The following is a 16800-nucleotide window of genomic DNA, read 5'->3' as shown; positions in this document are numbered from 1 at the left end:
ATGTTGGGGGTAACTGCCTAATTGAGTTATCAGGAAAGCTGTTCAAATTACAGAAAACTACTAGTAGATGAATTTACTTCCTCCGAGCAGGTCATATCCTTTAGATACGTAACTCATGGTGTAGTGATTGCCTGAGCAGACATGATTGCCTGAGCAGACATCACGAAGATCACTAAGACGTGTTGTTTGGCCCTTAAAGTAACACTAGTACAGACCCCACAGAAAGCAATAGCTCACTCTTGTGATACCAGAACCTTATATGGTGATAGGCTTGGGGTTTCTAGCAAGCAATTTTTAAAAAACAACAGGAGAAAGAAGCTGAGCGCCCGCACTCATCTCCACTCCCGAACTGTGGAGTGTGGCCAGCTGCCTCAGGCTCCACCACTGCATCTGTGGTTCTTACCACTGCCCTATCTCCATGTGCACGGACCTTCAATTTGTGAGCTAAAGTCAACTTTCCTTTCTTGTCAAGTATTTTTGTCACAACAATGAGAAAAGTACCTAACATTCATGGTAACATAAATTTGAGGGTTATTTTCTTTGACACTAATTTTTGTAATCTTAAGTTCAAGAAGTAGTATTTTATTGTGTTTAAGGAGCAAATACTGTGTTTTTAATATTAAAACTCTTTAGGGGCTGGAGAGAAGGATTCAGAGTTAAGAGCACAGGCCGACCTCCTAGAGCTGTCAGTGATAGGCGGTGTTCCCATTCCGTGGGTAGCTGTTGCCTCATCTCACCCCCCAATATCAACTTCAGTCGGGTGTCCCTCTCCACCCCTTCTCTCCTTCCCTCCCTCTTTGACCCAGAGCCTCACATTTTACCACTAAACTGCATGTCAGATCCAGGTCCATCATTTCAAAGGAACAAGAGAGAGCTTTAACAGTGGAGGAATGGCCTGTGGGACAGAGCTGCAATGAAATTTCTATGTCCAGACAAACGATCCTCCAGAAACCCTAGCCCATGCTCCTTAGCCCTGCCCGTCTCCTCTCCTCCTGGTCTTCTGCCTGTGCCCTGAAGGGTTAGGGAAACAAAGGTGAAAATAATTTCCTATTCCCATCAACCTTCTAGTTCACTTATTCTCGATGTTCTGGGAATTAGTACCAGGGAAACTCCTGTTTGCCAGCTGGGCATCAATACTTAGTGACATTCTTAGCCTACAGTGCTGGCCATTGAGAATACAGATGTGGTTCTCTTCAAATGGGAAAGCCTTCCAGTGGGGCAGCATCCTGCTGGGGCAGTGTTCTGTTCTGTGGACTGAAGGAGACAAGAATATAGAGATAATAATTGTGTGGTGGGGGTCCCCCCACATGAGGACTGTGTTAAGGGTGGCCCATTAGGAGGGTTGAGAAGCAGTGCTCTAGAAGTGTACGGACTCGAGTGGCAAGGCAGGTCTTCCGGTGTACCCATGTCCCCTGCAGTCCGAGAGCCTCTGGGGAGGACAGGAAAGGCCACAGTGTGCTCATCCTGAGCAAGGGTCAGCAGCACCTCTGCTCTTCCACACTGGGGAAACTGAGGAAGGACTCATGGGGCCTTGGAAAGCCGCAGTGCGTACCTAGTGCCTGCGTGTTGAGCTCTAGGACTAATGAAGCATGGGAGGGTAATGTCTGGCGCGTGCAGGGGCCTCCATAAGGCGGTGATGGGTATAGGAGTGGCCCACTCCTCAGGGCTGCGCAGGGCCAGCACGACAGAGGAACGGTCAGCGCTTCAGCAGCGTGTCCCCTGAGACGTGGGTAACGGATGTGACGGCTCAGGCCCTGATCCTGTGCCTGTGGGCAGAAGAGGGGGATACTGGGTACACACAGTACAGCTCTGTGTGTGTGTTTAGGGTTACATAGCAGGAGGAGAGAGTCTGAGCAGTGATGAGCTCGTCCTCTGTCCTGCCACAGGAGAGGGTGCTGCCTGCTCTGAGGACCGTTAGGCCGACACAAAGCCTATGGAGACAGCTCTAGGGAGTCAGCAGGGAAGGGAGCAAGATGCCACAGGTGACGCCCACAGCACCACTAGAGAGGCCACCAAGGCACATCTCTGTCTGGGAGGGTGAGTCGGGAAGGTGGTCCAGCTGTCGGGGGAGGCAGGCCCGGGCGGGGCTGCTATTGGTCGGCTCTGAGGACAATGATGCTCGAGGACGCGGTGAGGAGAATGAGATGCAAGCCCTGTGGGATGGCAACAGTTGCCTTTGTAGACAGCCCTGGGTTTTTGTTTTGTTGTGTTTAAAATCCTTTGTTACATTTGTATTTATTTTGTGTGTCCATGGAGAAGGATGGAGCTCGGAAGACAGCATTATGGGAGTCGGTGCTCTCCTACCACAGGAGTCCCAAATATCAAACTCAAGTCTTTAGGCGTGGCGGCAGCTGCCTCTACCCGCCGAGCCGGCTCACCTGACCAGCTTGGTAGTTTCTAAAGTGTGTGTGTTTTCTGTGTTGTTTGCTTTGTCTGTGGCACACGCTGGGATGCTCAGGTGGCAGGCGCTGAAACAGACCCTGACCTAATAGTGGAGTACAACTTGAGCCACCTAGTCGGGCACCTTCTCTCTCTGCTGGCAGCTAATACACAGGGAGGACCCACATACTTTCTACTCATTCCTAGCTTCCATAAATGTGGCTTTAACAGATTTTCAAAATGCTGTATAAAATTGTTTTTACCCCCCAAAAAGTTATTACCATCATGAAAAAGCAAGTTGCCTGTGAATGCTAACTAGAGTTTCAGTTTATTGGTTTGGACTTTTTATTTTTTTGCATTTAGTTATAATGAAAACATGCAGTGTAAACAAGGATGAAATTTATTCAGTTTACAAGTAATTGACACCTTGCTTCTGTGTTGTTTTCTGGCAGGTTGTGGCTATGTATGTTATGCTGTAAACTGACTTTACCATCCTTGAAGGAACTCATTTTCACATGGATTGATAGCCACACATCTTTTCTCCTGTGCACTTTTTTACAAAGTGGTCTCAAGGTGATGGTGTCTTCAGCCCCGGGAATTTAAATCTAGGAGCGCTGTCCAGTGCTTCTGCACAGTCAAAGCTCAGCCGTTGGCGTTCCGCAAGCACCTGGTGGGGACGCCTCCTCCCCCTGCTTTAAGTCATTAAGTCCTTTCAACAAGTTAGGTCAAGGCTTCTGTTGTTCTTCCTCCAATGTGGAGGATGTGTCCCCTAATTTTGCTATGGAACTCTGAGCAACAGACTACCTCCCCCTCCCCCCATGCTAGTTTGGAGACTCTCCTGAATAGAAACTAACTGTGCCATAGTATACTACAGTGTCATAATCTGTATTTTTAAAATGCCTGCTAGAGACCAGCACGAAACCTCTAAACTCATGTTCTCAAAAGCCTGAAAGGAGTTCTGACGTACCTTGTGTGGAGGGAAAAGGTAGCAGCCGGCTCCTCCTTCCAGACATTGCTCTCCTCCTTCCAGACACTGCTCTGGGGCAGTTGGGATGCAGGATGCACTCTGACTCATTTATGGACGCATCTGACCCGCTGGAGAGTCTGCTGTTGTCTGCCCTTGAAGTAGCGCCACGATTTAATTTGCTCCTCCGTTTGTTGCAGAGAAAGCAGCAGCTGCCAACATAGATGAAGTGCAGAAGTCAGACGTGTCCTCCACAGGGCAGGGTGTCATCGACAAGGATGCGCTGGGGCCTATGATGCTTGAGGTACCACACACTCTTCTGTTTTGTGTTTTCAAACGTGTTCAGTATTCATGTGCTGTGTTTAATTTCAGGTGAGCATAATTTAAGGAGAAGCCACGCTCCTGTGCTCACTAATGCGTGTGTCTGTACTAGAGCTCTTGCCTCCTGCACGTGTGTGTTTGCAAGTACAACCTAGAACTCAGATGAGACCACAAGCTGGCAGGCCCTCATTGTCCATTGAGCACACCTTTTCCAGAGCTGTACTTACGCGTCCTGTTAAGTTCCGTGGGATCCATTCCTCTGGTTCAGTGTCCATGTGTGTCATGTGCCTCTGCCTGCATAGACAGCTTAAAATGTAAAAACCATAGAGGTTGATGCTTTCAGGGCTGTTACTTCAAACTAGCTCATTTGTCTCATAAAAATGAAGGTTGAAATTGGATGAAGGGACTTTTTGAAAGCGTAACGGAGTGGCTGCTCTTGGCGGCCTTAGGGCAGCTACTATCTCAAGCTTATAAAAACTTCCCTAGTTCTATTAACTAGTTAGTACTAAACACAAAGTGCTTTGCTGTCCCTCTTTCAAAATTTAAATTCTACATGTGGGATATGGTAAGATGAGGGAAAAAATAACCACTGAAGAAAGAAACCGAGATGCTGAGACATCAGTTATGCGAGTTCTCCGAGTAATTTGCTCTGCTGATGATGTGCTGAGTCGAAAGGACCACGTGGCCAGAGCTGCGGCATTGTCGTCTGGGAAGCACCGTGCCTGCTGCAGCGGCCGGCCACGTGGGAGTAAGAACTGGGATTTGTAAAACAAAGCTAGCTAGTGCTCTCTTGACCTTATTGTCCCTTTTCTCATAAGATAATTTTTGTTTCTTAGAAACCTAATTCTGTAGGAACCTGCTGTATAACTGGGGGCTAGAGATGGGAAAATAAAGCTCTCCTGACCCAGTCTTTGCATTTAAAAATAACAGAATGCATCCCCTGGGGCTGGGCCTGCTAGTGAAAAGGCTTTAAATGACCTAGGTTGGCCCTTGTGCGCGGGGAACATCACTTAATGGGATTTTCCGTACTCATCACAGCCATGGAGGAACACTTCCCATTTGGTTCTTAGAAGCAGTAAAGAAGGTTGTGACCAGGTGACTATTTAGAATTCTTTAAAAGAAGTGGGCAGCTTCCTTTGGAAAAACTTAGGAATTGCAAGCAGAAATTTACTTGGAGTTTTTCCATATACCTGTTTGTTATGTCTGGGGAGGGGAAAGAACACTGGAGACTCCTCAGACCTCTGAGGCTTCTAAAAAGAAATGCTTAGAGCAACCACAGGCTGTGGCTGAGCCCTTGAGAACAAGTTCGTTAATCGTAGAAATTGGATTGCTGGATGTCAGCGGCCCTGATCTCATAAAATCAAACCAAGATTTTTGCTGTTTGAAAATAATCTTCTGGGAATTGAGTGCATAGAGCAAGCGCCTGTATAGAATCCTATCAGAGCAGAAGGACCTGAATCTAGTGGCTCGTGGTTTAAATTGAAACCTTTATCCCTGTTTACATGTAATCATTTAAACAGGGAAAGCGTGTTCTAGTAGAGCTGTTCCTAGGTGTAGATGCACACTCATGCTTGCATCATAGCATAGTGGTTGCTAGGCAACAGAAGCAAATGTCCGCCTTTTTCATCAGAGCATATCATAGTAAGCTTTAAAAAACACAAACAGTTTTAGAAGACAGCCACTTTCATCTTTCAGTTTTACTAGGCTACAAATCAGCCTTCTTATAGGGTACCAAGCCGAAAGAAGTGGCATACCCTTCCAAAAGCCAGTGCTAGTGATTCAGGCATGAAAGCCTGAGAACGTCTGCTGAGTGTCCAGCAGAGGCAGTGAGCTGACGAGGGGCACGAGGTCTGTGATGGGCATATGCTCTTTCCTGTGCCCCTGCCCGCGCACGCTGGTGTACACTGGCTGGCGCAGACTGTGTTCGTGCCATTTACGTATTTATAGTCTTGCTTTACCCTGTATGTGGTTCGTATTGTAGAGAAAACCTGACAGAATATTTACGAAAAATCTAACCTGAGGCAGTGTTTTTGGTTTGGCTTGGTTTGGCTCTTGGCTTCATTGTTGTTTTTCTGGTTGTTATTGTGTCAAGACAGGTCTTGACATGTAGCTCAGACTTGACTTCAACTCACGCAGTTCTCCTGCCTTCGCCGCTCGGGTGCTGGGGTTGCAATGTACTCCAGCGTTCGGGCCGTCTGTATCCACTGTATGTGGGACTGGACGTGGTGCACCCGTGTTACAAGTGCGATAGACTAAGCGGAGTAAACTGACTGGCAGGGAGCTCTGAGCAGTGTCCAGCCGCAGGACTCTGGTTAGCGAGGGTCGGAAGTGTGAAAGGAGTGGCTGGACTCGGAGCCATCACTGCCAGTGCAGACAAGGAAGGTCAGGCTCCAGTTGGGTCCCCTGGATTCAGCAGCGACTCTGCTCCGGACTGTTGGAACAGAGGACACCAGAAGGACACCGTGTGCCCAGAGCAGAGTAAACATACCCCATGGCTGTCATTTATCTTCACTTCCTACGACGGTTTACCTCACCTTTCTGTAATCTAGAGTGAAGCGACACCAGAGTGAGACAGCCCATTACAGGACACATGCTACCAAAACTTAGGTAACTTAGGCGCCCATGCTGCCATCCCCATGAGTTCACCATGCCAGAGACCCTGCCCAGATCCTTCCTTACACACCAGACAATGAAGGCCGGATGTCGCTTTGAAGGTCTGAGACCATCTGCGATTTCACTTAAACCCTGGCCACTTCGAAAGTTGTAAAAATTAGGGGATTTCCCCTGGTACTTATTTTTAAACTGAGGAAAAAATGATGGCTGGCCCCTTCCCCTCACCGCATACCATACAGAGGTGTGGAACAAAGTGATGGTACACGGGCTGGTGGGCAGGGCTCTTGGGCTAGCCTTGTGGAGTCTTACTATCCTGGTCTGAAAAATAGACAAAGTCCTACATGTGTTCATTTGCCAACATGTATTTCCTGGTAGATTAACAGACACAGCGTTTATTTTTGGTTTTAACAAGAGACCCTTCTCCAGCCTCTCTTCCACTGACTAGAATGAAATCATTTCTGTTTCCCAAGAGAAAGTGTGTTAATTAAAGGGCAAGGAGACTCTGTTTCCCTTGCAGAGCTGGTCGGTCCCCTTTCTAACAGCTGCTTGGCTTTATGTTGTAGCCTTTCTAATACAGTTGGTCTTTCTCTTTAGGCCCTCGATGGGTTCTTCTTTGTAGTGAACCTGGAAGGCAACGTGGTGTTCGTATCAGAGAATGTGACACAGTACCTAAGGTATAACCAGGAAGAGCTGATGAACAAAAGTGTCTACAGCATCCTGCATGTCGGGGACCACACTGAATTCGTCAAGAACCTGCTGCCAAAGTCCATAGGTAAATGTCAGCTGATACCCCGCAGCCTCCCTTACCTTCCCACATATTTTCTTGGTGAGAGTGAGCAGATAGAACTGTGTTGTGTCATGGCCATGACAGCAACTAAGTATTCCAGTAGGAGTCATGGATGCCAATGCTGATCCTGAATGAAGGATCGTGTTGATCTTACATAGGAACTATGTGAAAATAACTCAGAAAATAATAGCAGCTATTGGCAGAGGTATTTTTTATAAGACAAGTTGAAACCCTTACCTACATCACCCACTGCCCACCAACTTGGATAGTCGGTTTTGCTATGGCCATCTGAAAAGGGGCGGTGACATGCTAAGATTTGCCTCTCGTGGAGTTCTCTGTAGAAAAGAATGTGGTATGTGTGTGATGTGCGAGTAGGGTGTTCTGAAAATGACCACTAGGGCACATGCCACAGTCTGGGGGTGTTGACCCCAGGTTTTTCATGGTAGTCTCTTGAGCAGCTCTGCAGATGTCTTCGCAGTGCGTAGCCCACCCCCCCACCCCCATCTCAAGTTTCCTGACGTCCACTTGTTTTAGACACTGCAGAAGTGCACGTGGCGCGTGTGGGCCAGCGTTAGCATTGGGTACTTCAGAGTGGTTATTTTTTAGTATTCTTACTTAGACTGTTCAGAACATCTTCACAGATAAAACGACGTACATGTCTTAGTGGGGAGTAAGGTCAGGTATGAATCTGCAGGTGTCCTTTTACTGTCTGTATGTGCTGGTCTTAAAAGTGGCCAGTAAACAGGAGTATCCCTCTACCGGCCATTACGGCCAGCCTTGCCTCATGAGGATAAACCCTTTGTTTTCCGTGACTGCAGCGGTCCCCCAAGACTGTGAGCCCTCTGTGGGGTCTCTTGTTTCAGTCACTGGTAAATGTAGAAGAACAGGTTTCATAGTTGAAATGACTAATTTTCCGATCTCATCAGTAATGTTCTGTTCCTCAAAGGACTTAATGCTTCTTAGTTTGCCTGTCTAAAGAGCCCTCCTTTTTCTTTCTCCATGCTGCGCCTTTTCCTTTAGTCTCCGCTTTCTTCCTCGCCTGGACCAAGAAGAACTTCCCCTCTTCTTTGCTGGCTCTGTGTAGTCTCCCTTATGTGACTAGCTTTCCCAAGTGCGGATAGTGAAGTGAGCCTTGTCTTCCAGGCTCTGGGAGCCGCCGGCCTCCCTCGAGAACTAGAGCAGTGGCTGCGGCCTTCTGCTCTCTGGAGTGGCTTTCCTCGCCAGCCTGGGAGCAGGTGCCGGCCTTGGGTCCGCAGTGGCTCCCACTGCCTCTGGTGTTCTCTGACTGCTGACTGCTTTCCTTTGGGGGATGCTGGTAAAGAAAGGAGGCGGAGTGAGGTAGCGTTAGGGTGATTCTACGTGAAGCTCGTCCGCTAGCTGCGTGTTTCTCTAGAGGTCAGCTTTCTCCCTTGGTCCATCGCTTGGGTCCTCTCTCTAGAAAGCCAGGTCAGTCGTGGTTTTCTTTCTTGTGTTGTGTTCTCTAATGTGTTTCAGAGAACACTGATGCCTTCCCTTCGTTCAGCGACTCTTTGTTAACATCTACAATTTTTAATTTGGAAGTGAAGTTGTTTTCACTTGACACAGTATCAGTACTTTGTCTTCAGGAATTTTCAGTCCCCCTGAGGAAGTCTACATGGAGAGATTATGAGAGGCTGTAACTGGGTCAGGAGCAGACACACTAGAAAGTACACTCTGAAGTGTCTTTAAGAAGTTTGACAGCAGTCTGTATGAGAGGAGGCCTGAGAAGCTGGGGTGTCCCTCACGGAGCACCCTGCCATGGCATGCTGTAGCTCAGGAGGGAGAGATGGCAGTGGGGACCGCAGGAACAGACCTCCCTCTGGTCCTAAGGGTGGAGTATGGGCAACCCCACCAACTGGATGGGGCGGGGCTCTCGGTGAGGTTTGGATCACAGCTTGGGATTATTTTCATGCTCCTGACTACTACAGTCCAAATCCTCTCAAAACGTGGATGCTTGGAACTGTCGGTGCCATTTGCAGTTTTGAGAAGTGTTTGCACCTCGTGAACCAGAATGCAAGCAGACTGAACTAAATTTCCAAGAAATCAAAGATAGAAACCCAAAAATAGAGTATTCGGTATTTTATTAATAAGTAGTCAAGGCATGAACTTGAAGAGAAGCAGTAGGGTGAAAGTTCAAGTTCCTGCGTTGCAAAGCACTATGGTTCAGGAAAGTGTCAAGCATGGTGGGTGTATAAAGTCCCTGTGCTTTCCTCTTGCCCTTTAAAATGGGCAGCCCTCAGCCCACTATTGCCTTGTAATCTCCCTTTTGCCTTTTGCCTCTCAGTGAATGGGGGATCTTGGTCTGGCGAACCTCCAAGGCGGAACAGCCATACCTTCAACTGTCGGATGCTGGTGAAGCCTTTACCTGATTCAGAAGAGGAAGGCCATGATAACCAGGAAGCACATCAGAAATATGAAGCTATGCAGTGCTTTGCTGTGTCTCAGCCCAAGTCCATCAAAGAAGAAGGAGAAGGTAGGCCAGACCCTGGGAGAGCGCCTGTCTGGTCACAGCCTGAGGAGTCAGAGTGGTGCTCACACAGAGGAAAGTGTGAAGCAGTTCCTTGATTCTTCCCCACTTTTACTGTTTGTATAGTTCGGATTTTTCCTCTATAACATTGGGGGGGGGGGGTTGAACTTGTGCATGCTAAGCAAGCATTGTACCTCTAAGTTGTATCTCAGTTTGAAAATGTTCTGTGCTAATGAAAGTGGCACGTCTCCATGTCCAGCGCGGCAGCCAGGAGTCACATGAAAGCAACACTTGGAACTGCAGTAGCTCCACCAGGGCCATGTGTGCCTGGTGACCATGGCACTCTGCAGCTCTGACAGTGACTGTTAAGGGGACCCTGGGTTGCCTTGAACACCAATGCAAATCTTATGCCACAGCCCCAGAAGAATGTACATGTGTATAAGCAGCATTTTCCATGCTTTGCAGGGAGTGATGGAATCTGTGTAACTTCTCTGTGGACACCACGTCTTTGATGTGGTGGAATAGCAGAGTGGACAGACAAAGGGGTTGGCAGTGGGGGGCTTCCAGGGGCGTAAGCTTACTGGGCCACTCCCTAACGAGATGCCCTCCAACCAGCTAATGCACACAGCCGAGAGCCCCCCTTAGTGTAAGATGTTGCTGCAGAGAGCACTCTGTGGGAGCAGCAGGAGGGAATGAGCTTGTGACGCACTCCAGTGCAAGGAAGGTAACCTAGAGGTAATCAGACAGGCCAACCTCTAAGTCAGCCATAGCTCTGGCTGCGGGCGAATTCCTTCACTTCTCTTTTATTATCCATTTCTTACGTGAAATTGCCAGTGCAAGTATCAAATTTAGTACAGAATGGGGATGCAGGTGTAGTTCGAGGTGGAGTGCTTAGTTGATGTGTGTGCAACCCTGGGTTCAGTTCTCACTCAGCATGTGTGCACACACGTGCATACACACAGGACTGATGATGATTGATGACCTATAGTCGCCACTGAATATTAGTTTAGTACTTGTTATTTCAAATGTGTAAGTTTTTTAATTTAAATTTTATCAGAAAGGGAGTATGAAGAGCTATTATAGAAAATATGTGGTATTTCAGAATTAGCCTTTGTTTGGGTGTGACCATCAGACAGTTTCATTCTGTTCACTTAGCAAAAGAAAGCACTGTAGATTCATCTGTGATATTCCAAAGGCATATAAGGTACAGATGTATCAACTCACTATTATGTCCTAGAGATGAGAACGTGTGGATTCTGGCTGAGGATGTAGTTCTTGGGAAAGTGCTTGTCTAGCATGCACAAACCCCTGGGTTGAGTCCCCAAACCAGGCATTGTCAGGAGACCTGTAATCCTAGCACTCAGGAGATAGGCACAGAAAAGTCAGGTCACCCTTGGCCACACACAGCAAGTTTGATGCCAGCCTAAGATGTAGCAGACTCTATCTTTAAATTAATTAACAAAATTGGATTTGAGGCAGAGTGTGGTGGTGCATACCTCTAATCCTAGCACTTAGATAAGATTCCATTTATTTAAGCTGGTATAACCATAGTAATTCTGCACTTAAGAGATAGCCAGAGGATCACTGCAAGATTGAGTCCAGATTGGTCTACAAGTGAGTTCCAGGCCAGCCAGAGGGACATAGCAAGACTCTTACATTAAAAGGAAAAAAGGCAGGGGGTGGATCGGTCTGTTCCTGAAATGTAGCATAAATGAAGGCTTCTTTTCCTTTTTTCCTCTTCCTTTTATTGTAGCTGCAATACTGAGCATTGAACTCACAGCCTTACACATTGTAGGGAGTGTTCAACCACTGAGCCACATACCCACTCCCCATGATGATTGCATTTTAATCTAAAGATACCATCTATTAATTGATATTCCCCCCCCCAAAAAAAAAAAAACCTTCCCAAGTTTACCGGTGAATGATTGCAAGTCTGTGGTGTGAGAAGATGTGAAGAGCCTGTTTTATTTCTGTAGCGGCCTTTCGTCAGCCTTTCTTCAGCTTGAAAGAGCCATACAATGGGCTCTGCATGATATAAGGTGTATAAAACATGTCACTGTTCTCCAGTATATAAAATGTGTCATGGTTCCCCAGAAGTGATCCTCCATGTAGAAAACAATGCAAGTGAGGCCTGGGGAAATGGTTCAGCAGTTAAGATCGCTGGCTGCTCTTCCAAAGGACCCATGGTCAATTCTCAGCACTCACATGGTAGCCCACAACCATCTATAAATCCAGTTTCAGGGGATCTGTCAACCTCTTCTGGACTTCACAGGCACCTGGCATGTAAGTTATACACAGACATACATGCAGGCAAAACACCTATACACATAAAAAATAAAAGTTACAAAACTTGAAGTGGAGGCAGGGCTAAACGTTCACACTGGCTGTGTGAGGAGCTCTCCATGTCAAGATGCTGAGCCATAAGGCAGCAGCGATTCTGGCGCACTTACTAGGTACAGTGGAGTCTGTGCTCGGAATCTCCATCGGGGGCAGTTTGTATTCCCTGTTTCAAATTTCACCTTCCCCCATCAGTACCTACCTGGTTTGTTAATAGTGAGCCTGAAGCTAAGCAGCAACTCCCGACCAACACTATCCGATTTTAGTTTGATCTTTTCCTTTGTTTACTTTACTGTGAATTAATTTGGTTTCCACTCAGTGACTTAGCGAGAACAGTCCCCATACTTGTCTTCACCAGGGGCGGTTTCCAGTCACCGACTCTCTAGTTTGGGTGGACTCTGACCATGTGTGCTGTGTAGCTTCGGCTCCAGCTCACCCTCACAGCAGCCTCCCACTACAGCCGGACAGAGAATTAATTCCAGGAGAAGCAGAGGGCCATGGCAACTTCCCCTGATTTACAAGGCTGTGTTGTCAGAGATAGTGTGGTCACTACAAATAATAATCTTAATGTGATAAACAACTGTGTCTGTTTAAGATTTGCAGTCCTGCTTGATTTGCGTGGCGCGCAGAGTCCCCATGAAGGAAAGGCCAGCCCTTCCCTCATCAGAAAGCTTTACCACCCGCCAGGACCTCCAAGGTAAGTCCTGGTCAAAGAAGACCAAAGCAGTCATTTCAGAACACCTGGGCGTCTGAATACAAGACTGTCTGTGGGGGCTGGAGAGATGGCTCGGTGGTTAAGAGCACTGACTACTCTTCCAGAGGACCCGGGTTCAATTCCCAGCACCCACATGGCAGCTCACAACTGTCTGTAACTCCAAGATTTGACACCCTCACACAGGTAAAATATCAATATACATAAAATAAGAATAAAAACGTGGGCGATGGCAGCACATGCCTTTAATCCCAGCACTCTGGAGGCAGAGCCAGGCGGATTTCTGTGAGTTTGAGGTCAGCCTGGTCTACAGAGTTCCTAGAAAGCTACACAGAGAAACCCTGTCTCGAAAAACAAAACAAAAAAGTATTTAATTAAAAAAAAAAAACAAAAAAGACTGTGAGCCCCTCCAGGTGCTGAGAAGTTGTGGTGGCCAGGACTGCTGGGCTGGAAGTGCTGAGGGCAGAGGCTCGAGGGAGGCGGAGGCTGGCTGTCTTCTCCAGGTGTCTTCTGGAGGTGTGTTTGTGCGGCCGGCTCCAAACGGCGGGTTCCCACTCTGCAGGTCTCTCGCCGAGGTCCACCAACCCCAGATCAAAATGAGTCTGTTGTCAAAACATGTCTGTGTGATCGCTGCCCTGTGTAGAATATAACATTAATTAGAGGTCATTCAATGATTAGGGGAGAGGGAAGCTAGGCGTGAATGATAGCACGTCCCTGAGACCCATCCCACATTTAGGAGGTAAGGCAGAAATGCTCTGAAGTTCAAGGCCAGCCCAAGCTGGAGAATGTATTCCAAATTAGAATGGACTATATAAGAAGAATAAATAAATAAGGTTAATAAAATAAAAAATATACAGGAAGATAGGGGTCATATGTATATCCTGTACCATTTTACATGAGAAGCTTTAGTGCCCAGGCATTTTAGTACCATGGAGTCTCAGATTAATCCCCCACAGATTCAGGCAGTGACTCTGAATAAGTGTATGTATTCCTAAATTTTCATTGTTTCTCTAGAAAATAGAGGTTGTAAATGTAATGCCGTTATCTCGTAGGCAAGATCACGTCTCTGGACACGAGCACCATGAGAGCCGCCATGAAGCCAGGCTGGGAGGATCTGGTGAGAAGATGCATTCAGAAGTTCCACACACAGCATGAAGGGGAGTCTCTGTCATACGCCAAGAGGCATCATCATGAAGGTAGGACTCTGCACACTACTCTGTAGGGAGTTTCTTGAGTTGTTTCCTATAGGGATGTTCCGCCCAGGAGAGATTCCAGAAGTTCACCTCACGGAGCTTCTGATTCCTGTGCTGGTGCTGCCTGGCCCAATAAGCTACCTGAGAAAATAAAGCAGACGGTGTTACTGTCCCAAAGACGGACAGAAAGGGGGAGGTCATTTTCTGTAATCCTCACACTTCTAGATGTATGACAAGACAGCCAAGTTCTGTGTAAGCTAAGGAAACAAGAGCCAGTTCATAAGGGCAGTCCGGAAGGAGGAACAGATGAAATCTGCAAGAGTGAATAAATCCAAGCTCTCCTTCAAGGTACAAACAGCAGACTCCAGATGTTTGCAGATGCCCAGAGAGGCAACCTGACCTGGTCTGCATCACAGACTAACACTTCAGCCATCTCTCAGTACATCCCAGTCCTTAATGAACACTGCCTTTGAATGGCCTTGTCCTTCTTTGTCATCTCATTGACCCCCACACCCAGCCAGTGAGGTGGAGACCCAGGCAGGGGAAGTGCCTGGCTCCTGAGCATTCACACAGTATCAACTGATGACATCTGCAAGCCACAAACCCACCCTGGTTGTCACGCTGCCACGTTCTCCCAAAGTCACTTTTTCTCAAGCAAAATTTGATTTTCTCTTTAAACAACTGAAAACAGAACAGAATCTTTTTGCTTTACCAAGTGCTGAGTGGGAAAGGAGGCCTGGCCAGCATGCAGTTGGTTAGCGTGGGCTCCACAGCACGTGAGGGACTCAACGGCAGAGCAATGCATCTCAGACCTCAGCATGGGCAATTGTCCGCCTCTGCCGAAGAGAATCTAACTAATTTGTGGAAAATGGAGCTGTAGTTTGTCATCCATTTAGTGCACATCTGTGACCTTGGCTTTTTAACTAGTAAGGTTTGTATATTAAGCTGTATGCTTTTGAGGCCACTTAATGAAGAAGCACAGACATGGTGAATGTACTCTTAATTCCATTTGCTCCCACACATGTATCTTACTCATCCTTACTTCTTCAAAATTAAGCAAGTAATCAAACATTGTGTACCTTCCAATATTATTCTTACTGTTAGAGTAAAGGCAAATACAGATGGTGTATTGGACAGAAATCAGTATTTAACCTACCGTTTCACCAGATAATAGCTTGGAATCAAAGCAGAAATTAAAGAGCTACCCTTGGCAAGCGTGTTCAGTGTCCCTGGATCCTGAATGCCCTGCGTTTAATTCCCAGCTCCCTGGTTCCTCACAAGAGAGTTCCGATCAATATGCCAGGTGCTAGTCTAGGTATAGAGAGATGGGACCACAGGAGGAAAACTGCACTTCGACATACAAATGGGGGATGCCAGAGCCGGGGAGGTCGGAAGAAAACTGCACTTCGACATACAAATGGGGGATGCCAGAGCCGGGGAGGTCGCTCAGTGGGTACGTACGAGTGCTTGCCAGTCAGTCATGAGGACCTGAGTTCAGCTATGGTTATATGCTCACCTGTAACACCTGCCCTGTGGAAGGTAAGTCAGGATTGCTGGGGCTTTCTAGGCACACACAGGTGCACACAACACGCACCATATGTATACACTCATACAAAAATGAATATATAAATAATAATTCTTTAAAGAAACAGGTAACCCCAGAAGTTTCCACCTGCATCAAGTACAAGAAATATGCTAGGTCTTCTTTGAGTTGGGGGGCGTCCTGAATATTCGGTGTGCTCATTAGTATACAGACCAAATGGAAATGGAAAACCTTCAGCGGTCACAGCCAAGGTCAGAGGAACTCTGAAATTATAAGCCACTGAGAATGTGAGTCCTTTGCACAGTTGTGTTTCTGCTACCTATAGACCCGTGCCTATTTCGCAGGGTACCACTCACATAGAACAGTGACTGATTCCCAGCACGGCCACTTCAGAGTCCATGCAGGCAGTGGTTGATAGCAGACACACGTGTCCCAATGCTGTGTCTGACTGCACTGTGGAGGGAGCTGACAATCCAAGAAGGAAGCTGTACAGGAAATCAGAGTCCTCCCTTGCTGCCGTTCTCTGACTTGGTGAATGTGCTTGGTCCTTTGGGGGCTGCTTGTTCAGCCCACAAAATTTGTCCTAACAATTATGTACTAGAAACATGATAGTCTTCTTAAAATTATTTAAGAAGCAACTCAGTTTTACCACTATTTTTTTCCGAATTGAGATCATTTTTTTATATGAAATATTCATTATAAAATGCAATTCTAAAGAATTAAAATTAAAAAATACAGTTCAATGAGACCACAAATCTCAAGGTTATTATAAGAGAAATTACATTAAGCCAGTTGATTTGCTTTGTATTTCTTGTCTTCAAATAGAAGTATCTGCCTTTATCTGGAAGGTAAAGTGATCACTCTGGCTAAGGTCTGCGCATGGGTTTCAGTTTTGTTTGCCTTTTCTTCTGACAGATCTTTACCTTTCCTTCCTATCGTTCTAAGCATGGGCATACCACTTCCTGCAGTGTCACCTCAAGATGAGTATTCAGACACCAGTGTCCACGCTGCAAAGGGAATCGAAGGCAGATCACACTTGGAGAGTCCATGTTTGGGGTTATATGCTGTTGCGGTGTTTTCTGATATCGTTCAGAAGTTAGAGAACGGCTTATTTTGACCTGATAAACTGTTTACACTCACTTTGCCCCATAATAATGATTTAAGAAAGAGCAGTTTAGGGGGCTGGAGAGATGGCCCAGAGAGAGGTTAAGAGCACTGGCTGCTCTTCTAGAGGACCCAGGTTCGGTTCCTAGCACCTACATGATGGCTTATAACAGTCTGTAACTCCAGTTCCACTTTCATATATTTGGGCAAAATACTCATATGCATAAATAAAAATTAAAGTAAAAATAAAAACAAATCTTAGAAAATAAAGGGCAGTTTGAGTTTTCAAGCTGTTAGTCTTTATCATACAAAAAAATCCATTGTTTGTTGGTATTTTGAGTGAAAAGTAAATGAATGTTTTA

The 16800-nt window shown here is 46.6% G+C and overlaps 1 protein-coding gene across 5 annotated transcripts in view; it reads left to right on the top strand.

The window, feature by feature from the left end:
• Positions 1-16800, top strand: part of Ncoa2 (nuclear receptor coactivator 2) — a 266816-nt gene that overhangs the window by 205960 nt on the left and 44056 nt on the right. For all 5 annotated transcript variants that reach the window (XM_028864590.2, XM_037206417.1, XM_028864593.2 and 2 more), the window contains 5 exons: positions 3544-3647; positions 6872-7049; positions 9367-9555; positions 12482-12583; positions 13651-13794. In XM_028864590.2, the coding sequence (XP_028720423.1) occupies positions 3544-3647; positions 6872-7049; positions 9367-9555; positions 12482-12583; positions 13651-13794 (717 nt within the window). The remainder of the gene's footprint in view (positions 1-3543; positions 3648-6871; positions 7050-9366; positions 9556-12481; positions 12584-13650; positions 13795-16800) is intronic.

The sequence above is a fragment of the Peromyscus leucopus genome, chromosome 5, assembly GCF_004664715.2.
Source record: "Peromyscus leucopus breed LL Stock chromosome 5, UCI_PerLeu_2.1, whole genome shotgun sequence".
Lineage (NCBI taxonomy): Eukaryota > Metazoa > Chordata > Mammalia > Rodentia > Cricetidae > Peromyscus > Peromyscus leucopus.
The sequence above is the reverse complement of the archived record's forward strand: the minus strand, read 5'-3'. Positions and strand labels throughout refer to the sequence as shown.